Here is a 16,895-nt window from a genome sequence, read left to right as displayed (position 1 = left end):
AAAATCCAGCGGCGACCAGATCAAGGTACGACTACTCATGATCATCCAGGCTTCACCCAGCGACATGTTGCCAGGGTGTCGCCTGTATGGTCGTGAGTCGTCTCCTCAGTCGCCCAAAGAGTCGTAGTGTCTTTCTAGTTGCCGCTGTATTTTTGAAATGTTGAACATTTTCGGCAACCTTCAACAACCTTCAATGACCCATAACTATGGCCATGTTGGTGTTCACATGCTTTAAAGTCTTCCCCCACCCCCCAAGCCCAGTTTGGCAAAAATGAAGTTTAATATCTTTAGTATCTTTCTTAACTGTTATCCATTTGTTGTGCTACATTAGGGATTTTTTATATTATGCTCTCAAAATCTGCCAATCCCTGCACATCTATCTGCAAGGTATTCTCTTACGTATGCTGTCTTCCCTACAAAATATTCCACAGAGCCATACAGTATAGAAACGAGCCCTTTGGCCCAACTCATCGATGCCGATCAAGATGCCCCATCTCCACTCGTTCCATGTTTGCCTCGTATCTCTCTAAACCTCTCCTGTCCATATACCAGTCCAAATATATTTTAAATGTTGTGATCGTATCTGTCCCAACTACCTCTTCTGGCAGCTCGTTCCTTATACCCACCACACCCTATCTCCAGTGACACCATTTTCGGTGAACTGTGTACTTGCACTACTGGATTCCTCTTCTCTACGATGCTCCCAGGGCCCTGTCATTCACTGTGATGGTCCTGACCTGGTTTGACTTTCCCCAAATGCAACACCTCGCACTAATCTGCATTAAACTCCATTAGCCATTCTTCCGCCTACCTTTCCCAAATGACGAAGATTATACTGTCATTTTTGATAACCGTCTTTGCAATCTATAATACCACTGACTTTAGTTCCACCTGCAAACTTATCATGTCTTCTACATTATGATAGAAACATAGAAAACAGAAAAATAGGTGCAGGAGTAGGCCTTTCGGCCCTTCAAGCCAGAACCTCCATTCCATATGATCATGGTTGATTATCTAAAATCAGGACCCCATTCCTGCTTTTTCCCCATATCCCTTGATTCCTTTAGCCCTAAGAGGTAGATCTAACCCTCTTGAAAACATCCAGTGAACTGGCCGAAACGTCACCCATTCCTTCTCTCCAGAGATGCTGCTTGTACCGCTGAGTTACTCTGGCATTTTGTGTCCATCTTCATGTTAACCCTTTCTCCAAAGTATCATCAGCATATCCCCTGCCCCACAAGGATTCTCTCAAACCTCTACAGATGTGTCATAAAGAGTATTTGGACAGTAGGTATCTCAGCCTGGCATGACACCTGCTCTGCTCTTGACCGCCTGAACCTGAAGCAAGTGGTGAACACAGCCCAATCCATCACACGCTCGTCACTTCCTTCCATACAGTCTATCTTCATGGGTGTGTTGCATCAAAGAAAGGCGGGAAATATTGCCAAAGTTGCCTATCACCATGATCATTCCCTTTTCTACCTTCTGGGAGAAGATATAGGAGCTTGAAAGCCTGGACATCCAGACTTATGAATGGCCTGAATGAAGACGCACCCCCATTTTGAGTCGCTAAATTTTGAAAAATAAACAACAGACATTCGCCGTGGTGGCGGCCATTTCCATTCGCCGTGGTGGCGGTCATTTCCATTTGCCATGGTGAAACACTTCCTATCGGCCAGGGGTGTCAACCTCGCGGGCCGCTTCCGATCCGCGAAGGGGTCCGATCCGGCCCGCGGGATGATTTCTCCGATGCTAGGTCGCATTTTGCCTGTGACCTAAAATGAGGTAAAATTAGTTTGACACACCTGCTATAGGCCTACGAACAGCCTAGCCTTTGGCCTCCAAGACGCAGGTAATTTTTCAGGCCTTATTTTAGGGTACAAAATAGCGTCTTCATTGCTGAGAAATACGGTACCTATTTTATGCCCTCTTCCCTGGGCTGCTGCCACGTTCTCTTACTCTGTACCTCAATTAGCTATTGTGCTTTAATATTCTTCCGCACAGCTCGATTTTTGCACTCCAATCTTGCACCATTCTGTTTTGCACTTGTGTTTATTATTATATTCATCATAACTGTATGTTTATTGTTCGCTCAAAGCTTCATGTGAACTAAGAATTTAATTGCACCCTGGTGTACATGACAATAAGTTAAGCTGAATCTGTACATATACGAGTAATGGACAGATTAACCCTCCTAGAAACGGCCTCCATTCACTAAAGCACCCATCGGACATTATCGTTTGATTCTTGTCATGAAGCCAGTTTTAGATCTAGATTGCCATTTTCGACAGGTTCAGAAATAAAAGCCTAATAGATTATTCTACCATCCAAGACCTTGTCAAAGTCTTACAAAAAAATCCATGAAGATTTTTCAACCTTGCTACCTTAGTGGTCCAATTTGTTACTCTCTCAAAAAAAACTGATTCAAGATAGTTAGAGGTGACCTTTTCTTAACGAATCTCCACTATCCATGACTAACCCATGCCTTTCTAAATGATGATTAGTTCCGTTTCACAGAATTTTCCAATAATCCGCTCATCACTGAAGTAAGGAAGACCGTTTTTATAATGACCTTATCTATCTCTTTACTACTCTTTAAATATTTGTTCAATGATAGCAGCCTTCCAGCACCATACCTGTAGTCAGAAATTTGAATACAATGATCAGACCCTATGTTATAAACGACCTTGCTTAGTCTGAGATATATTTCATTCAGGCGTTTTATCTATTTTCAATGATTTTAAACCCGTTATTATTTTTTCCCTCACTATTTATTCCATCCAATATTTCATATTGTGCTTCCTTAATAATATCTGCATCATTTCCACCTTTGTATTCATCAAGAACTATGTTTGTGGTATCTATGTTTGCACAGTTAGATTATGCTCTAATGGCTCTTGATCTTAATGATTCTCTTGTGCTCTCTCATCTGTAAAATATCATTTAGTTCATTCTGTGTAAGAAAGAACTGCAGATGCTGGTATGGCGAGACCAAGCACAGGCTCGGCGATCGTTTCGCTGAACACCTCCCCTCATTCTGTCATAATCTGATCTCCCGGTTGCTCAGCACTTCAACTCCCCATCCCATTCCCAATCTGATCTTTCTGTCCTGGGCCTCCTCCATTATCAGAGTGAGGCCCAGCGCCAATTGGAGGAACACCTCATATTTCGCTTATATGAGCGATATATATTATATGATTATATGAGCATACCAGCGGTATGAACTTTGACTTCTCCAGCTTCAGATAGCCCTTGCTTTCCCTCTCCATCCCCTCCCCCTTCCCAGTTTTCCCACCAGTCCTACTGTCTCCTCCTACATTCTATCTTTGTCCCAGCCCCTCCCCTGACTTCAGTCTGAAAAAGGGTCTCGACCCAAAACGTCACCCATTCCTTCTCATCAGAGATGCTGCCTCACCCGTTGAGTTACTCCAGTATTTTGTGTCTACCTTTTACTTCATTCTGCCTGGATTTCTGCTGTTTTCAGCTGTTTCGATATGGCAACCCCATTCATTTCCAAAGAGGTTAAACCTGTTTGCTCTGAACTTGTGCTGTCTCATTTAATGCTCCCCATTACTCTCTCGAATGGCACTGAATGGTTTAGGGCCAAAATACATTTCTGATCTTCTTCTTAGCTACGAACCACCCAGACCTCTCAGATCGCCTGGGACAGGTCTGCTCTGTGTCCCCAGAGTCAGAACTAAACATGGAGAGGCAGCATTTAGTTTTTATGCACCACATATCTGGAACAAACTCCCAGAAAACTGCAGGTCTGCTGCAACTCTCAGCTTTTTTAAATCTAGACTGAAGACTTTTCTGTTTGCCACTGCCTTTCAGTAAACAATACAATTTATTAATTTCCTATACTGCACTGTAACTTCTATTCCTGGTTTTACTGTATTTGAAATATTTTATTTGGTTGCTTTTAATTTTGTAATTATTTTATCTGAATAATCTAATAATCGTTTTACATCTAAATATCATTTCATATGTGTTTCTTTCCAATGCTTTTAATGTTTTATGTAAAGCACTTTGAATGATCTTGATGTTGAAAGGTGCTATACAAATAAACTTGCCTTGCCTTGCCTGCCTGACGTTTTTAGGTGGCTATTTCCAGTGCAATTTTGCTAAATCATATCCCAATTTTGCTAAATCATATCTTATCTGTATAATGCACTCTACTCTTTAGAATGATACTCTCTTGGTTACCATTAGGATGGTTTAATCCTGTACCATTTCTTCCCTTTTGTTTGTATTTCTCAAAAAAATTGCCATTATAGTTGCTCTTCTGTCTCCGTTGATTGTTTGGTGTCAAGAGTATATTCAGTTGTGTAATTGATCGATTTTTTGCTTTTTTCAGCTCAATTTGAATGTCTTGTTTATTGTATCTGTTAGCATTTCACCTCTCCTTGGAGCTATGAATCTTTAGTGTTTTGAACATTAATTTTTTAATCCTCCTTCAGTCTCGTGTGAGATTTGTGACTAAGGAACAGTTGTTCCTACCTCATTTCAATAAAGAGCTGCTGTGATATCACACATATAAGCATCAATCTGTGCCCTCAACTCATCTATTATTTGGCGTATCCCTCTTAATGAAGAATGTGCCATTAAGAACGGCTACATATTCCTTGCCTCTTCGCCAGCCTTTATTTCCTCTAGCTTCCAATCTCGCTTACTGATGCCTTGGTCTCTGATTCCAAGTTTGCTTCCCTCATTTCTGAAGTTGTGCTCAGCTTTTCATCCTCTGCCAAACTGGCTTCACCCCTTTCCAACAGACATTCTTATACCTGTGTCACAGGTACCATAAGAAAGTAAGAAATAGTAGCAAGAACAACCCTCTAACCTGTTCCATTCTAAATACGACCATGAATGGTCTGATCGTGGTCTCAATTCCACTTTCCATTTACTCTCCATAACACTTCTGCTAAAATCTTCAAAACCTACCTGTTCCCCTAAGCTGTTAAATTTCCCAACATTGCTTACCAGATCGCCTTCTGTTATCCACCTGCATTCCCCATTCCCTCCCCTTTAACTCTGTCTCATTGTAACATCAGTTTTATTTTGGATTTGGCTGTTATCTGTTGGGAAGTATATCTCCTCAATAGCATTCCTGGAGTGGGCCATACCACGTCCCTTCATAATTGTAGTAAGGTATCCTTGCTCCTTTACACTTGCTCCTTTACTGTTGCATACTATTTGCATTTCTAATTGGTTGCTGCATGTGTATGCTTGCTTGCTCTCAGTGACTTCTGAACTAGGGCACCAGCTCCCAATGTTCATCAACATTTGATAAATGGTCCCAGCCACCTTTTAACTAATGCTCTGCATTTCTGTTTTTGCTACAAAACTAGCAAACATCATATGTATGCACATTATATTTTGTTGAATTAGCTTAAATCATTTTAAAGCCTCTTTACATCCTCCTTATAAAGCACAATGTCATCCAGTTTGTGTTATTTATTAAATAATTTGCACATTTTCCTGCATTTTCGCTAATTTGCCCCAATTAGGATAACAAAAACATTCACCAGCAAGTGAACCTCCAACCTTAGTCATCAGTTTTATTTAAACTATTTTAGGACTATTTTCCTGTTGTACTTGCTGTCTCTGGTGTTGTCTTTCTGAACCAATGTCACCACTTATTTTATGGAGACTCTTACGTGTGACTTTAAAATATAACCCTATGACAGTTGAAAATGGCGACACTGATCCACAGCTTGTGAGCATGGACAACCTTAGATGGATCAAACGATCTTTTGAACAACATTTGAATCTCCCCATAGATATCTGTGCCACAAGTCCTTCCCTGTCATTGCTCTTAGATTTCTATTGGGAAGAGCAAGGGTGGAGATCTTAGTCCCACGATTTACTCATACACTCCCACCACGCTTTGCCTCGGTGAAGAGACCACTGAACAATATGGCCTCATTTAAAAGGGCAAGAAAATAAAATGCACAAAACCTGACCTAATTTGTGAAGAGTTTCAATTGTGTGAATTGTGGAGTACATCAGATCTGAACTCACCTAGGTCATTTCAAAGGGCATTCGACAAACAACCACATTGATAGCTCGTGAGTTATAAAGGCCAGACTATGTAAAAACTAGAGGTTTCTCATGAGGGACTTTTGTGACCTTGATGAGCCTTTACAACATTCTAGAAGTGGCATGGATATCCTAGAATATTACAGGGCATGAGGTGGTGAGCTTTTGTATGTGCAAATGCAATACTGACTGATACTTATATTTTGTAATACATAGTAAAAAAAATAATCTTTCTTCCATCTTTATTTTAAAAAGAGCCAGCCAAACTTAATTTATTCCTCTTTTTTTGCCACATTTTACTTCAAAGTTGTATGACTGCTAACATTTCATCCCTTAACTTCAAAGGGCACTTCTTTGACATTGCTGAACAGCGTGAAGAGAGCCGCATTCACTCAAGTAAGTGAGCGGTGAAGTCTTTATCTGCATGTGTGTTACTTAAAGATTTGCTTTAGCTTGCGGAAATAATTTTTAGGTCTGGCAAAGCAGAAAATTAGGAATGTTTTAAATCTGTGTCTACTCGCTTACAGCTTTTTGTTAAAACATAGCATTAGGCCACTAGGCTCATTTCTAGCAATCCAAATGATGTAAAGCAAGAACTTAACTCGTATCCTGTTGCTTTTTAATTTGGTATCTGTCTCCTCTTACTTGGAACTAACTTAAATTCACCCCCCCAATCACCCCAACTTCCAATCTGCACATGTGAGAGAGGTGATTATAAGTAGCCACAATGTGTATACGCTGAATTATTGCAGTGTGATGAAGTTCAATGATGAATGTCAAAATACAAATTGGCTTTTAAATTCTCCAAGAATAGGAGGAAGCGGGTTTCTTCGAACTTGGAACAAAAATTTAAGACCCATTTCTGAAATGTGTATAAAGTGGCTTGGGTATAGTTTTGGAACACGCCTGCGTCTTTCCAACAATGAATGAGGATAGTTGAGAGGATTGGATCCAATGAAAAGTTAAACTTCAAGTAAAGTTGATAAATGTAACTCTTATAAATTACTGTTTGAAGCAGCGATTCATTGCTTTGTCTGTAATTATTCTGATGAAAAATCTGCATTCAAAATGTTGATTTTCCACTTTGCAACAAACCTGACAAATGACGTGCTTGTTCAGTATTGGTTATCTTTTCAATTATGCTTTTCTCATTTAAAGACACTTTAACATTTGGAATGAAAAATGTAGTTAAGGTAGCATTCAGTGCGTCATTAGTTCAAACTGAGGAAAGGCAGGTTTTAAAATAGTACTAGGAGTTGTGCACAGGTCTCCTGATGGAACGAAGAACATGACAACTGAGAAACAGGCACAATTTCCATGCTGAACATGTCAGGTTAAACTAATCCCTCTGCATGTACGCGATCCATATCGTTCCATTCCCTGCATATCCATGTGCCTATCTAAAAGTCTCTTAAATACCACTATTATAATTGCCTCCAATTCCAAGTAACAGCAAAAAGATAGAATCCTATTGATTCAGAGATTAGAGAGGTTTGGAAGAAAATTATTTTAACAAGGGACTTTCATTTTCAAATAGATCCGTCACTGTGGAGTAGCTTTACACAGAAAGGTAATCAACTTAGATTGTATTTCTAATTGCTTTTGGGATGTATTATAAAAATATCTAATTCTATAATTCTATAATATTTGTTTAGAGCCAACATTATGGTCATATTTGATTTAATATTTTATTCAGGAACCAACATAAGGACAGATCATATCTTATTTAGCAATGATAAATTAGCCTCTTTTGGTTGATGATCTAAAGATGGAACGTCAGAGATATTCTTAGGGAAATTAATAATGAATCAAAAACTGGAACTCACTGATGTCAACATAAGCCGGTGAACATTATTAGGAAAAAATATATAGCCTTGGAGGGTAACTAGTTCATGGGGGACGATCGTTTCTGCTGCCAAATTTTAAAGAAAGCAAAGGAGGAAATTAAAGCTCTTTTAGCCATTAGCTTTCACAGCATTTTTGAACCAGAAATTGTCCCTCTAGCACGCTAAATGGTACTTTTTTTAAGTATGGGACAGATTTAAAAATATGAGTGGAAAACTAGGAAAATTATAGACCTGCTGAATAACCTTTGTGGGGAACATTATTAGTCTGTGCAGTTAAGAACAGTAATTATAGAATGAGCAATTCACTCTTAAATCTAATTGCATCTTTTCAAGAAGCAATGAAAGAAAGAAAACTTGTCTATTTCATAACTGTCGGAAATTCCAAAACATTTTGCAACTAATGCTGCAAACAGTGTAATCACTATTGTAACGGAGGGAAAGAGGTAGCCATTGTTCACCGTGTGCCCTTGCATGTAGCAAGACGACTGGTTATGAGATGTTAAATATACTCAGCATAAGCGACCATTAGCAAAAATTAAAGGGCCTGAAAATGAAGACGTTATTGACCTGGTTCGGAGACTGACTAAGTGGGAGAAGATTAGACATATAATGTATGGACAGAAATTGAAGCAATGTAGTCACTACGTCATATATAGAACATAGAATAGTACAGCACAGGACCAGGCCCTTCGGCTCACAATGTCGGTATTGATCGTGATGTCAAGATCTTATCTGCCTGCACATAATCCATACCTCTGCATTCCCTCCATATCCATTGGCATATTTAAAAGTCTATTAAATGCCGCTATTCTGTCTATCTCCACCACCATCCCCAGCAGCATGTTCCAGACACCCACCACCCTCCACACATCCCCTTTAAATGATGCCTTTCTCATCTTAAAGCTAATCCCTCTAGTCTTTGACATTTCCACCCTCAGGATTAAGGTATCTATGCCTCTCATCATTTTATATACTTGTATCGGGTCTCCCCTCAACCTCTGGCATTCCAGAGACAATTATCCAAGTATGTAGCTAATACCCCCTAAACCCAGACATCATTCTGGTAAATCTCCTCTGCACCCTTTCTAAAGGCTCCACATCTTCCTGTGTTGGGCTGACCAGAAATGTACACAATATTCCAAATGTAGTCCTATAAACCTGCATCATGACTTCCTGACACTTATACTCAGTGCCCCGATCAATGAAAGCAAGCATACCGTATGCCTTCTTTGTCACTCTGTCTACTTGTATTACCACTTTAAGGGCGTTCCGGAGAAAGGTCTGTGATTGTGCCTCAGCTATTACATTCATGATGAGCTCCATTATCTAAAGGCACCAGTTACACACTGGTTGGTAGAATAACAGTGTAGTTGGGAACATAACATTATAAAAGGGCATTGATAGATTGTGGGTGAGAAATGGCTGTATCAGATGTGGCCAAAAATAATGGCCGCAAAATTACAGCCAACAAAAAATGCATTACTTAATTGTTGAAAACCTCGAAGCAGTGGAGATCCAAAGAGACTCAGTAGGGACTGGATCTTCTTCTAACACTCAGCAACAAATAAATGTAGAGTAGCTAAATGGCATAGCATATACATCTGTGGCCTTGCACCGTTCCAGCGCCCCCCCCACGTTCAGTCCTAACCTGACTTTTCACATTCTCCCTGTCACTACATAGGTTTTATCTGTGTGCTTCAGTTTCCTTCCCTGCTCCAAACACGTGCACGTTTGTAGGTTAATTGGCCTCCTTTGTAGCTGGATGGGAGAAATTATGAATGTGAGATAATTGGGTGGAGGAAGAAAATAATCGGGATATGGGAATGCTTTGAGAATCAACTTCGACTCGAGCATGAATGGTCTCCAATGTCACAAGGAAAATTAGCCGAATAGAATGTTAACCTATCACATAAAAGGGAAGATTTTACTATACAAAGCACTGATTAGATTACATCTGTGGTATTGTGTGTGCAGTATTACCACTACACTTTAAAACAAACATATTGGTGTTGATGAAATCCAGCACGGATTTACCAAAATGTTAAAAAAGATCAACAGATTAGAAGATGTTGAAAAGTGACACTAACTTGGCTTGTAACATATTGGGCTAAGAGGATTTGGTAGAATAAATTGTTTCTGCTTTTGACAGAACCAAAACTATGGGACATAACCATAAAGTCAGAAGTATAAAAGTCTTCATGCAAAGAAAGGCAAAAGGCCAAAAAGAGGACATAAGATCAATTTGGTAGGTAAGGTTAAGAAGAATCTGAAGATTCTATAAGAACAGTAAGAGGAAAAGGTAATTAGGGACAGAATAGGGTCCCTGAAAGATAAACATGTCTATGTATAAAGCCCCAGGTGATGGGCAAAGTCTTAAATGAATATTTATGGTTCTGTATTAATTGTCAACAAGGTCATGGTAGCTAAGGAACTCGGGGAGGAAAACATGTCCATTTGGCAATAGAGGAGGTGCTGGTGATTTTAAAGCACATAAAGGTATATAAATCCCTGAGGCATGACCAAGTATATCCTGGGATGTCTTGGGAAGCTAGGGAAAATTTGCTGGGGGGCTGGCAGAGACACTTGTGTTATCGTTAGCCACAGGTGAGGACAAACCAGAGAACTCCTGGTCACACTGAGCCTGACATCAGTGGTAGGAAAGTTACTACAGAGGATTCAGAGAGACAGGATCTATCTGCATTTAGAAAGACATTGACTGATTAGAAATAATCAGCATGGTTTTGTATGTGGGAAATTGAGTTTTTTGAAGAACTGACCAAAAAGATTGAGAGCAGTGCATGGACATTTGCATGGCCTTTAAGCAAGGCCTTTGACAAGGTAGTGTATGGTAGGCTGGTCCAGATCACATGGGTCCCAGTGTGAGATGGCCAATTGGATACAAAATTGTATTGAAGGTGGGTAGCAGAGGGTTGGTGGTAAAGGGTTGTTTTTCAGATGAGAGGGCTGTAAAAAGCAGACACAAGAAATTTCAGATGCTGGAACCTTGAGCAAAATACAAAGTGCTGGTGGAACTTAACGGGTCAGGCGGCATCAGTGGAGGGAATGTACAGATGAGCTTTGGGCTCAGGATCCTTCAGACTAATTGGAATAGGTGGGAGAAAGCTGGACCTGTCACAAGTGATGTGCTGAGCCCAAGTCAAGTCAAGTCAAGTTTATTTGTTAGCTATATTGACATTGGCATGGTCAGAAAATTTGCAGACTATACCAAAATTGGTGGTATAGTGGACAGTGAGGAAGCTTGTCTAAGATTTCACCCAGATCTATGTGAACTATAGAAGTGGGCCATGGATTGCAAATGGAGTTTCAGTTGGACAAGTGCCAAAGGTTGCATTTTAGCAAGTTAAACTTGGGCAGGACTTCCACAATAAATGGGTATGGTATTGTAGAATGTAGAACAGAGACACTTTGCGGAACATGGTTCCCAAAAGTGAGAACATGAATAAACATGACAGTGAAAAATATATTTTCCATACTTGCTTTTATCAGTCAGTGCATTGAGTACAGTAATTGGGACATTGTTACAACTGTACAAAAGCTGGTGAGACCACCCTTGAAATATTCCATGTAGTTCTGGTCACTCGACAATAGGAAGGATATCATTAAGCTGGAAACGGTGCAGAGAAGATTTGAGGATGTTATCGGGATTGGAGAGCTTGAGTTACAGTATAAGGCAAGGCTGGATTGGCTGGGTCTTTTTTCATGGGAGTGCAGTTGGTTGAGGAGTGACCTTATAGAGGTGTATAAAATCGTGTCAGGCATAAATAAAGAGGATGATCATTGTCTTGTCCCAAGGTAGGAATTTCTAAAACTTAAGGTCATAGATTTAAGATGTTGGAAAAGATTTAAAAGGGACCAAAGAGGCAACTATTTCATACATTATATAACCATATAACAATTACAGCACGGAAACAGGCCATCTCGGCCCTACAAGTCCATGCCGAACATTGGGTGGCGAGTATGTAGAATAAGTTGCCAGAGGAAGTGGTAGAGGCATTCTTCAAGATATATTTGGACAAGTGCATGGCTAGTAAATGTTTAGGAGGATATTTAATTTAGTTTTGATATGGGATAAGGATATGGCCAAAAACTGGCAAATCGGTCTAGCTCATGTAGACAACTTGGTCAGCTGGTCGTTGGATCAAAGGGCCTATTTTTCTATATCTCTATGACTATGTAGAAACCTTTTACAATCTAAAGATATTCTTTCAATGCATTTAAAACTGTAACTGAGATTGTTGTTTTCCAAGCATATAAAGGATATGCAGCTTGCGTAGGTGAAAGAAGTTAAGATACTAATCGTCCATGTCATTGATTGGTGCAATGGAGAGAGGGTTGGTTGGCCTGTTCCAATGTTAATTAATTTGTGAACATCCTTGGTATATTAAATAATTATTTGTGAAATGACAAATCAAATGGAGTGATTTTTGGCTCCATCTTTCAAATCAGACTATGAACCATGTTTGCATTTCAGTCTTTGTATTTTCTGTTTGTGCTCCAGATCCCCCGGAAAACAGTTTATGACCAGTTAAATCACATCCTGATTTCAGATGAGCAGTTGCCGGAAAACATCATTTTGATCAATACATCAGACTGGCAGGGACAGGTATGTACCAATTTGGAGAGTATGTTTCTGCTGTATTTTCCAACATTGCTGTTCTGAAGAATATGCAGCAAAGGGGAGTACTGCATTGCCAGTGTTGACATCAATTGAATAAATTGTTTGCTGACCAATTGGACATAGTGTAAAACGTGTAGGATTGAACTGTACGTGCTGGTTTACATTGAAGATGGACTCAAAATGCTGGAGTAACACAGCGGGTCAGGAAGCATCTCTGGAGAAAAGGAATGGGTTGTGTTTCGGGTCCAGCATCTACAGTTCCTTCCTACACATTTTGTCTGCTCCACTGCAAAATCTCCTCAAGGCATGCCTACTTTGAAGAAGTTCCCATTTCCCTGATGGGAGTTCCGCAACACCCTCACACTGCTCCCCCTCTGTGATTGTGAACCTTTTCTTACAGCACCTCTAGTTTCCCCCACCCCTGACATCTCAGTCTGAAGAAGGGTCTTGACCTGAAATGTCACCTATTCCTATCGTGCATAACAGAGTTACAGTGTGAAAATAGGCCCTTCAACCCACCATGCCCACACATGCCAACATGTCCCACCCACATCATCCCACCTGGCTACGTTTGGCCTATATCCTTCTGAACCTGCTCTATGCACAGAAGGCTGTGGAGACCAAGTCAATAGATATTTTTAAAGCCGAGATAGATAGAATCTTGATTAGTATGGATGTCGGAGATAAAAGGGAGATGGCAGGAGAATGAGGTTAGGAGGGAGAGATAGATCAGACATGATTGAATGGCAGAGTAGACTTGATGGGCTGAATGGCCTAATTCTACTCCTATTACTTATGAACTATCCAAGTACCTGTCTAGATGTTTCTTAAATATTACGATAGTACGTGCCTCAACTACCTCCTCTGGCTGCTCGTTCCATACACCTACCACCATTTGGTGGGTACATCTTTACAGTAGCACTTGAAGAAGACCGAGAATTTCTCTCAGTTTCTTGGGCAACTCCTCAACTAACACCAAAAGCTGCCGATTGCAGTGTTTGGAAGATTGCAGTGTGCAGGTGATTACCATGTTTCATGCATCATGACTGTGCTGTGACCACACTTCAGAACATCTGCATTGGCTATAAAGTGCTTTGGGATGTTCCGATGTAATGAAAGCCACTATGCAAATGCCAGGTTTTATCTTTAGATTGCGAAAGGTCAATCTATTTCCAATTTAATGACTTGTGAGACTTAAAGTAATGTGTCTATCTTGACATAATCAATGGTCTGCACACTCCCATTGGATCAATCAATCTGCCAACACCCTGCCTCTATACTAATTAATGCCTTCAGTCCATTAATTGGCTGGCCTGACTACACCGACTCAATTGGTGAACCATTTCCTCAAGCATCATGTCCAGGTCACCTACAGGTGTTGTAAAGCAATCTGACTACACACTGTTTAAGAGGGAACTGCAGATGCTGGAATATCGAAGGTAGACAAAAATGCTGGAGAAACTCGGCGGGTGAGGCAGCATCTATGGAGCGAAGGAAATAGGCTATGTTTCGGGTCGAGACCCTTATTCAGACTGAAGAAGGGTCTCGACCCGAAACATTGCCTATTTCCTTAGCTCCATATAAACTGCCTCACCCGCTGAGTTTCTCCAGCATTTTTGTCTGACTACACCCTGTTACTCAGTTGAGAGACTATTGTTTTCTCCACATCTTTCAGCAAGGAACAGTAGATTGTAACCAGGAACGTCTTTCTGCCGAGCTTTTCCAAAATCCATAAAAATTGTCCAAGTAGGAGATTAAACCTAGGATTTTCCTGGTTTCTGCGGTTAAAGAGGTGGTGATCTTAGCCAAATGGACAGGCTTGGTTTACTTGCTTTTGTACTTCCCTATTATCACCTTTATTAACCAACATGACTGTTGTTTCAAGGTATAGAGAAAGACTTAGTAACCTAAAGAATTACAGCTCCAAGAATTACAGCTCCAAAGTATCAATTTGTTGACCAGAATCTGATAAAATGGCCACTAGGAAAAGCTGAAGAGTAGTCTATCCCCTGCCTGGCCTATGTGTAACTCCAATCGCACACTGTATGATTGATTCTGAACATCTCTCGGATTGAACATTAAAGTATAACATTACAGGCGCTGGCTATTTTTTTTAAATCCCTCAATGAGAAGCAGTTGTTCTACTCTATAAGCTCCTCATAGCTACTGGTTGGAAAGGAATCTTACCTTTTTGTCAAGTTTCCATTTGCTCCATCTTGACGCCACTGAAGAACTCGCCAAATTGAAACAGAAACTTAATGGTCTATGATACTTTACTGCCTTACAGTACGTGTCCGAGTTACTACAGAAACACAACCTCCCTATTGTGTGCACGTGTTCTTCAGCTGATATACAAGCAGCATTCACAACTATCGTCTCCAGAATACAACGCTTGTGAGTTGATATATTTCTGGTTTTCTTGATTATAATGTTTTTGTGTATGTTAATATGCATGTATTGGTATGTTTGCACCTGTTATAGTCCCCTACGTAAACTCAATTTTAATCTGTGTATAGCTGATCAGAGCATGGCTATACATATATAGTCTTGTACTATGACATGAAATAAGAATCCCTAGTTCCAGGAAAATTGAATTTATTTTCAAATAATTAATTTACTGATGTACAGAGGGATCTTGGGGTCCAAATCCACAACTCCCTGAAATTGGCAACACGAGTAAATATTGTGGTGAAGAAGGCAAATGGTATGTTTGATTTCAAACTCTGGGCACTGAGAATAAGAGTCAGGAAGTCATTATGCAGCTTTACGGGATTTTAGTTAGGCTGCATTTGGAATATTGGAGTTCTGGTCACCCCATTACAGGACAGATATGGAAGATTGCAGGGGAGGTTTATCAGAATGATGCTTGAATAAGGGAGCATTAGCACCAGGGAGCAGTTGGACAGACTTGGATTATGTTCTCTGGAATGCCGTAGGTTGCGGGGAGACCTGGTAGAAGTAAATAAAATGATGAGAGTCACAGATAGGATAGACGGTTGGGACCTTTTTCCCAGGATGGAAAAATATTAAAGTACTAGAGGCCATAGCTTTAAAATGAGAGCGGCAAAGTTTAAAGGTGATGTCAGGGGAATTTCTTTTTACATAGAGGGTGGTAAGCGGCTGGAATGCATTGTCTGGGGTGGTGATTGAGGCAGAGATGATAGTGGCATTTAAGAGACTTTTCCATAGGCACATGGATCGTGTACAGGCCTTATTGGCCTTGGCATCACGTTTGGCACAAAGGACTGAAGGCCCTGTTCTTGTGCTGTACTGTTCAAAGTTCTATATTCGATGTTTATAGCACTTTGTGGTGCCACCCGGTGGATAGGCCATTTACTATGCGAACCCTCGGCAGTCGGGGGTAGGATCACGTGACTGGGAAGGAGTTGTCACGAGGTTTAGGGGTGTGCCCCAGTATAAGTATTGAACCCCAGGGCAACCTTCCCCCATTCACATGTGTGTCCTTCTCTTTGCTTCAACAATAAAGATCCCTTTGATTCACCACGCGTGTCTTGCTTATTCGCCTGCCATATTGGTGACCCCGACGATCCAAAACGGTAATTTTGGATTTAAACGAAGTTTGCAGCCAACGACCAACCTCAACAGCCCGAGGTCGCTGATAATCCAGCCCAGAAGAATGCGGTCTCCCTAAAGCTGCCCGTGTTCTGGACATCGCAGCCCCAGGTGTGGTTCCAACAAGCCGAGGCCCAGTTTCCAATTCGACACATCACGGCTGATGACACCCGGTACTACTATGTGGTCGGTACGTTGGATCAGGAGACGGCCGGTCAGTGCCACCCACCCTGCTCGTATCCAGGAAATCCCAGGGCTGGCCGGCAGTAGTCGCTGCGGCGGTGGTATTCTGAAACATCGCCTCTACGATTGGGATTGACACTCCGGACGACGGTTCCTAGTTGATACTGGCACGGAGGTTGGCGTTTCATCCCTGTTGGGGGTCGACACTCATTCAGGACAAATACGAGGGAAACTTAAAATTAGCGCTGCTCTTCGGCGGACCCATGCGGCTCAGCCCCGTACAGGACCACACAACTCCCTGCACATGGGCGGCCCCTCGGGCAATCACAGAGCTGTGTGAAAAAAGTGCTCATGAGCGAGATGCTCACTCTCATGGACAGTCATCGGCCCTGCCTGCTATTTGAACACGCCTTCTTGGAACAGATGTCGGACGACATCCGCCTGCTGCTCGCCAGTGAGGATTTTGCAAACCCCCTGCTGCTAGTGGAGCGTGCGGACGAGCTGAGGCAAGCCAAGTGGCTCGATCGATGGAGTATCTGCTGTGCCTTGGAGGGCCCAGAAATAAACCAGGCCCTGCATCCACCGGGACTTCAGCTGCGCTGCCTGTCCCGAAC

General features: G+C 41.3%; 1 protein-coding gene across 3 annotated transcripts in view; it reads left to right on the top strand.

Moving 5' to 3' along the window:
- The window catches only part of LOC129700408 (phosphofurin acidic cluster sorting protein 2-like), a 225,741-nt gene that overhangs the window by 182,816 nt on the left and 26,030 nt on the right, over positions 1 to 16,895 (top strand). For 2 of the 3 annotated variants that reach the window (XM_055640862.1, XM_055640860.1), the window contains exons 14-17: positions 6,385 to 6,435; positions 7,577 to 7,609; positions 12,406 to 12,510; positions 14,813 to 14,919. In XM_055640862.1, the coding sequence (XP_055496837.1) occupies positions 6,385 to 6,435; positions 7,577 to 7,609; positions 12,406 to 12,510; positions 14,813 to 14,919 (296 nt within the window). The remainder of the gene's footprint in view (positions 1 to 6,384; positions 6,436 to 7,576; positions 7,610 to 12,405; positions 12,511 to 14,812; positions 14,920 to 16,895) is intronic. The other variant, XM_055640861.1, reaches the window with a different exon arrangement.

The sequence above is a fragment of the Leucoraja erinacea genome, chromosome 9, assembly GCF_028641065.1.
Source record: "Leucoraja erinacea ecotype New England chromosome 9, Leri_hhj_1, whole genome shotgun sequence".
NCBI classification, from domain to species: domain Eukaryota; kingdom Metazoa; phylum Chordata; class Chondrichthyes; order Rajiformes; family Rajidae; genus Leucoraja; species Leucoraja erinaceus.
The sequence above is the reverse complement of the archived record's forward strand: the minus strand, read 5'-3'. Positions and strand labels throughout refer to the sequence as shown.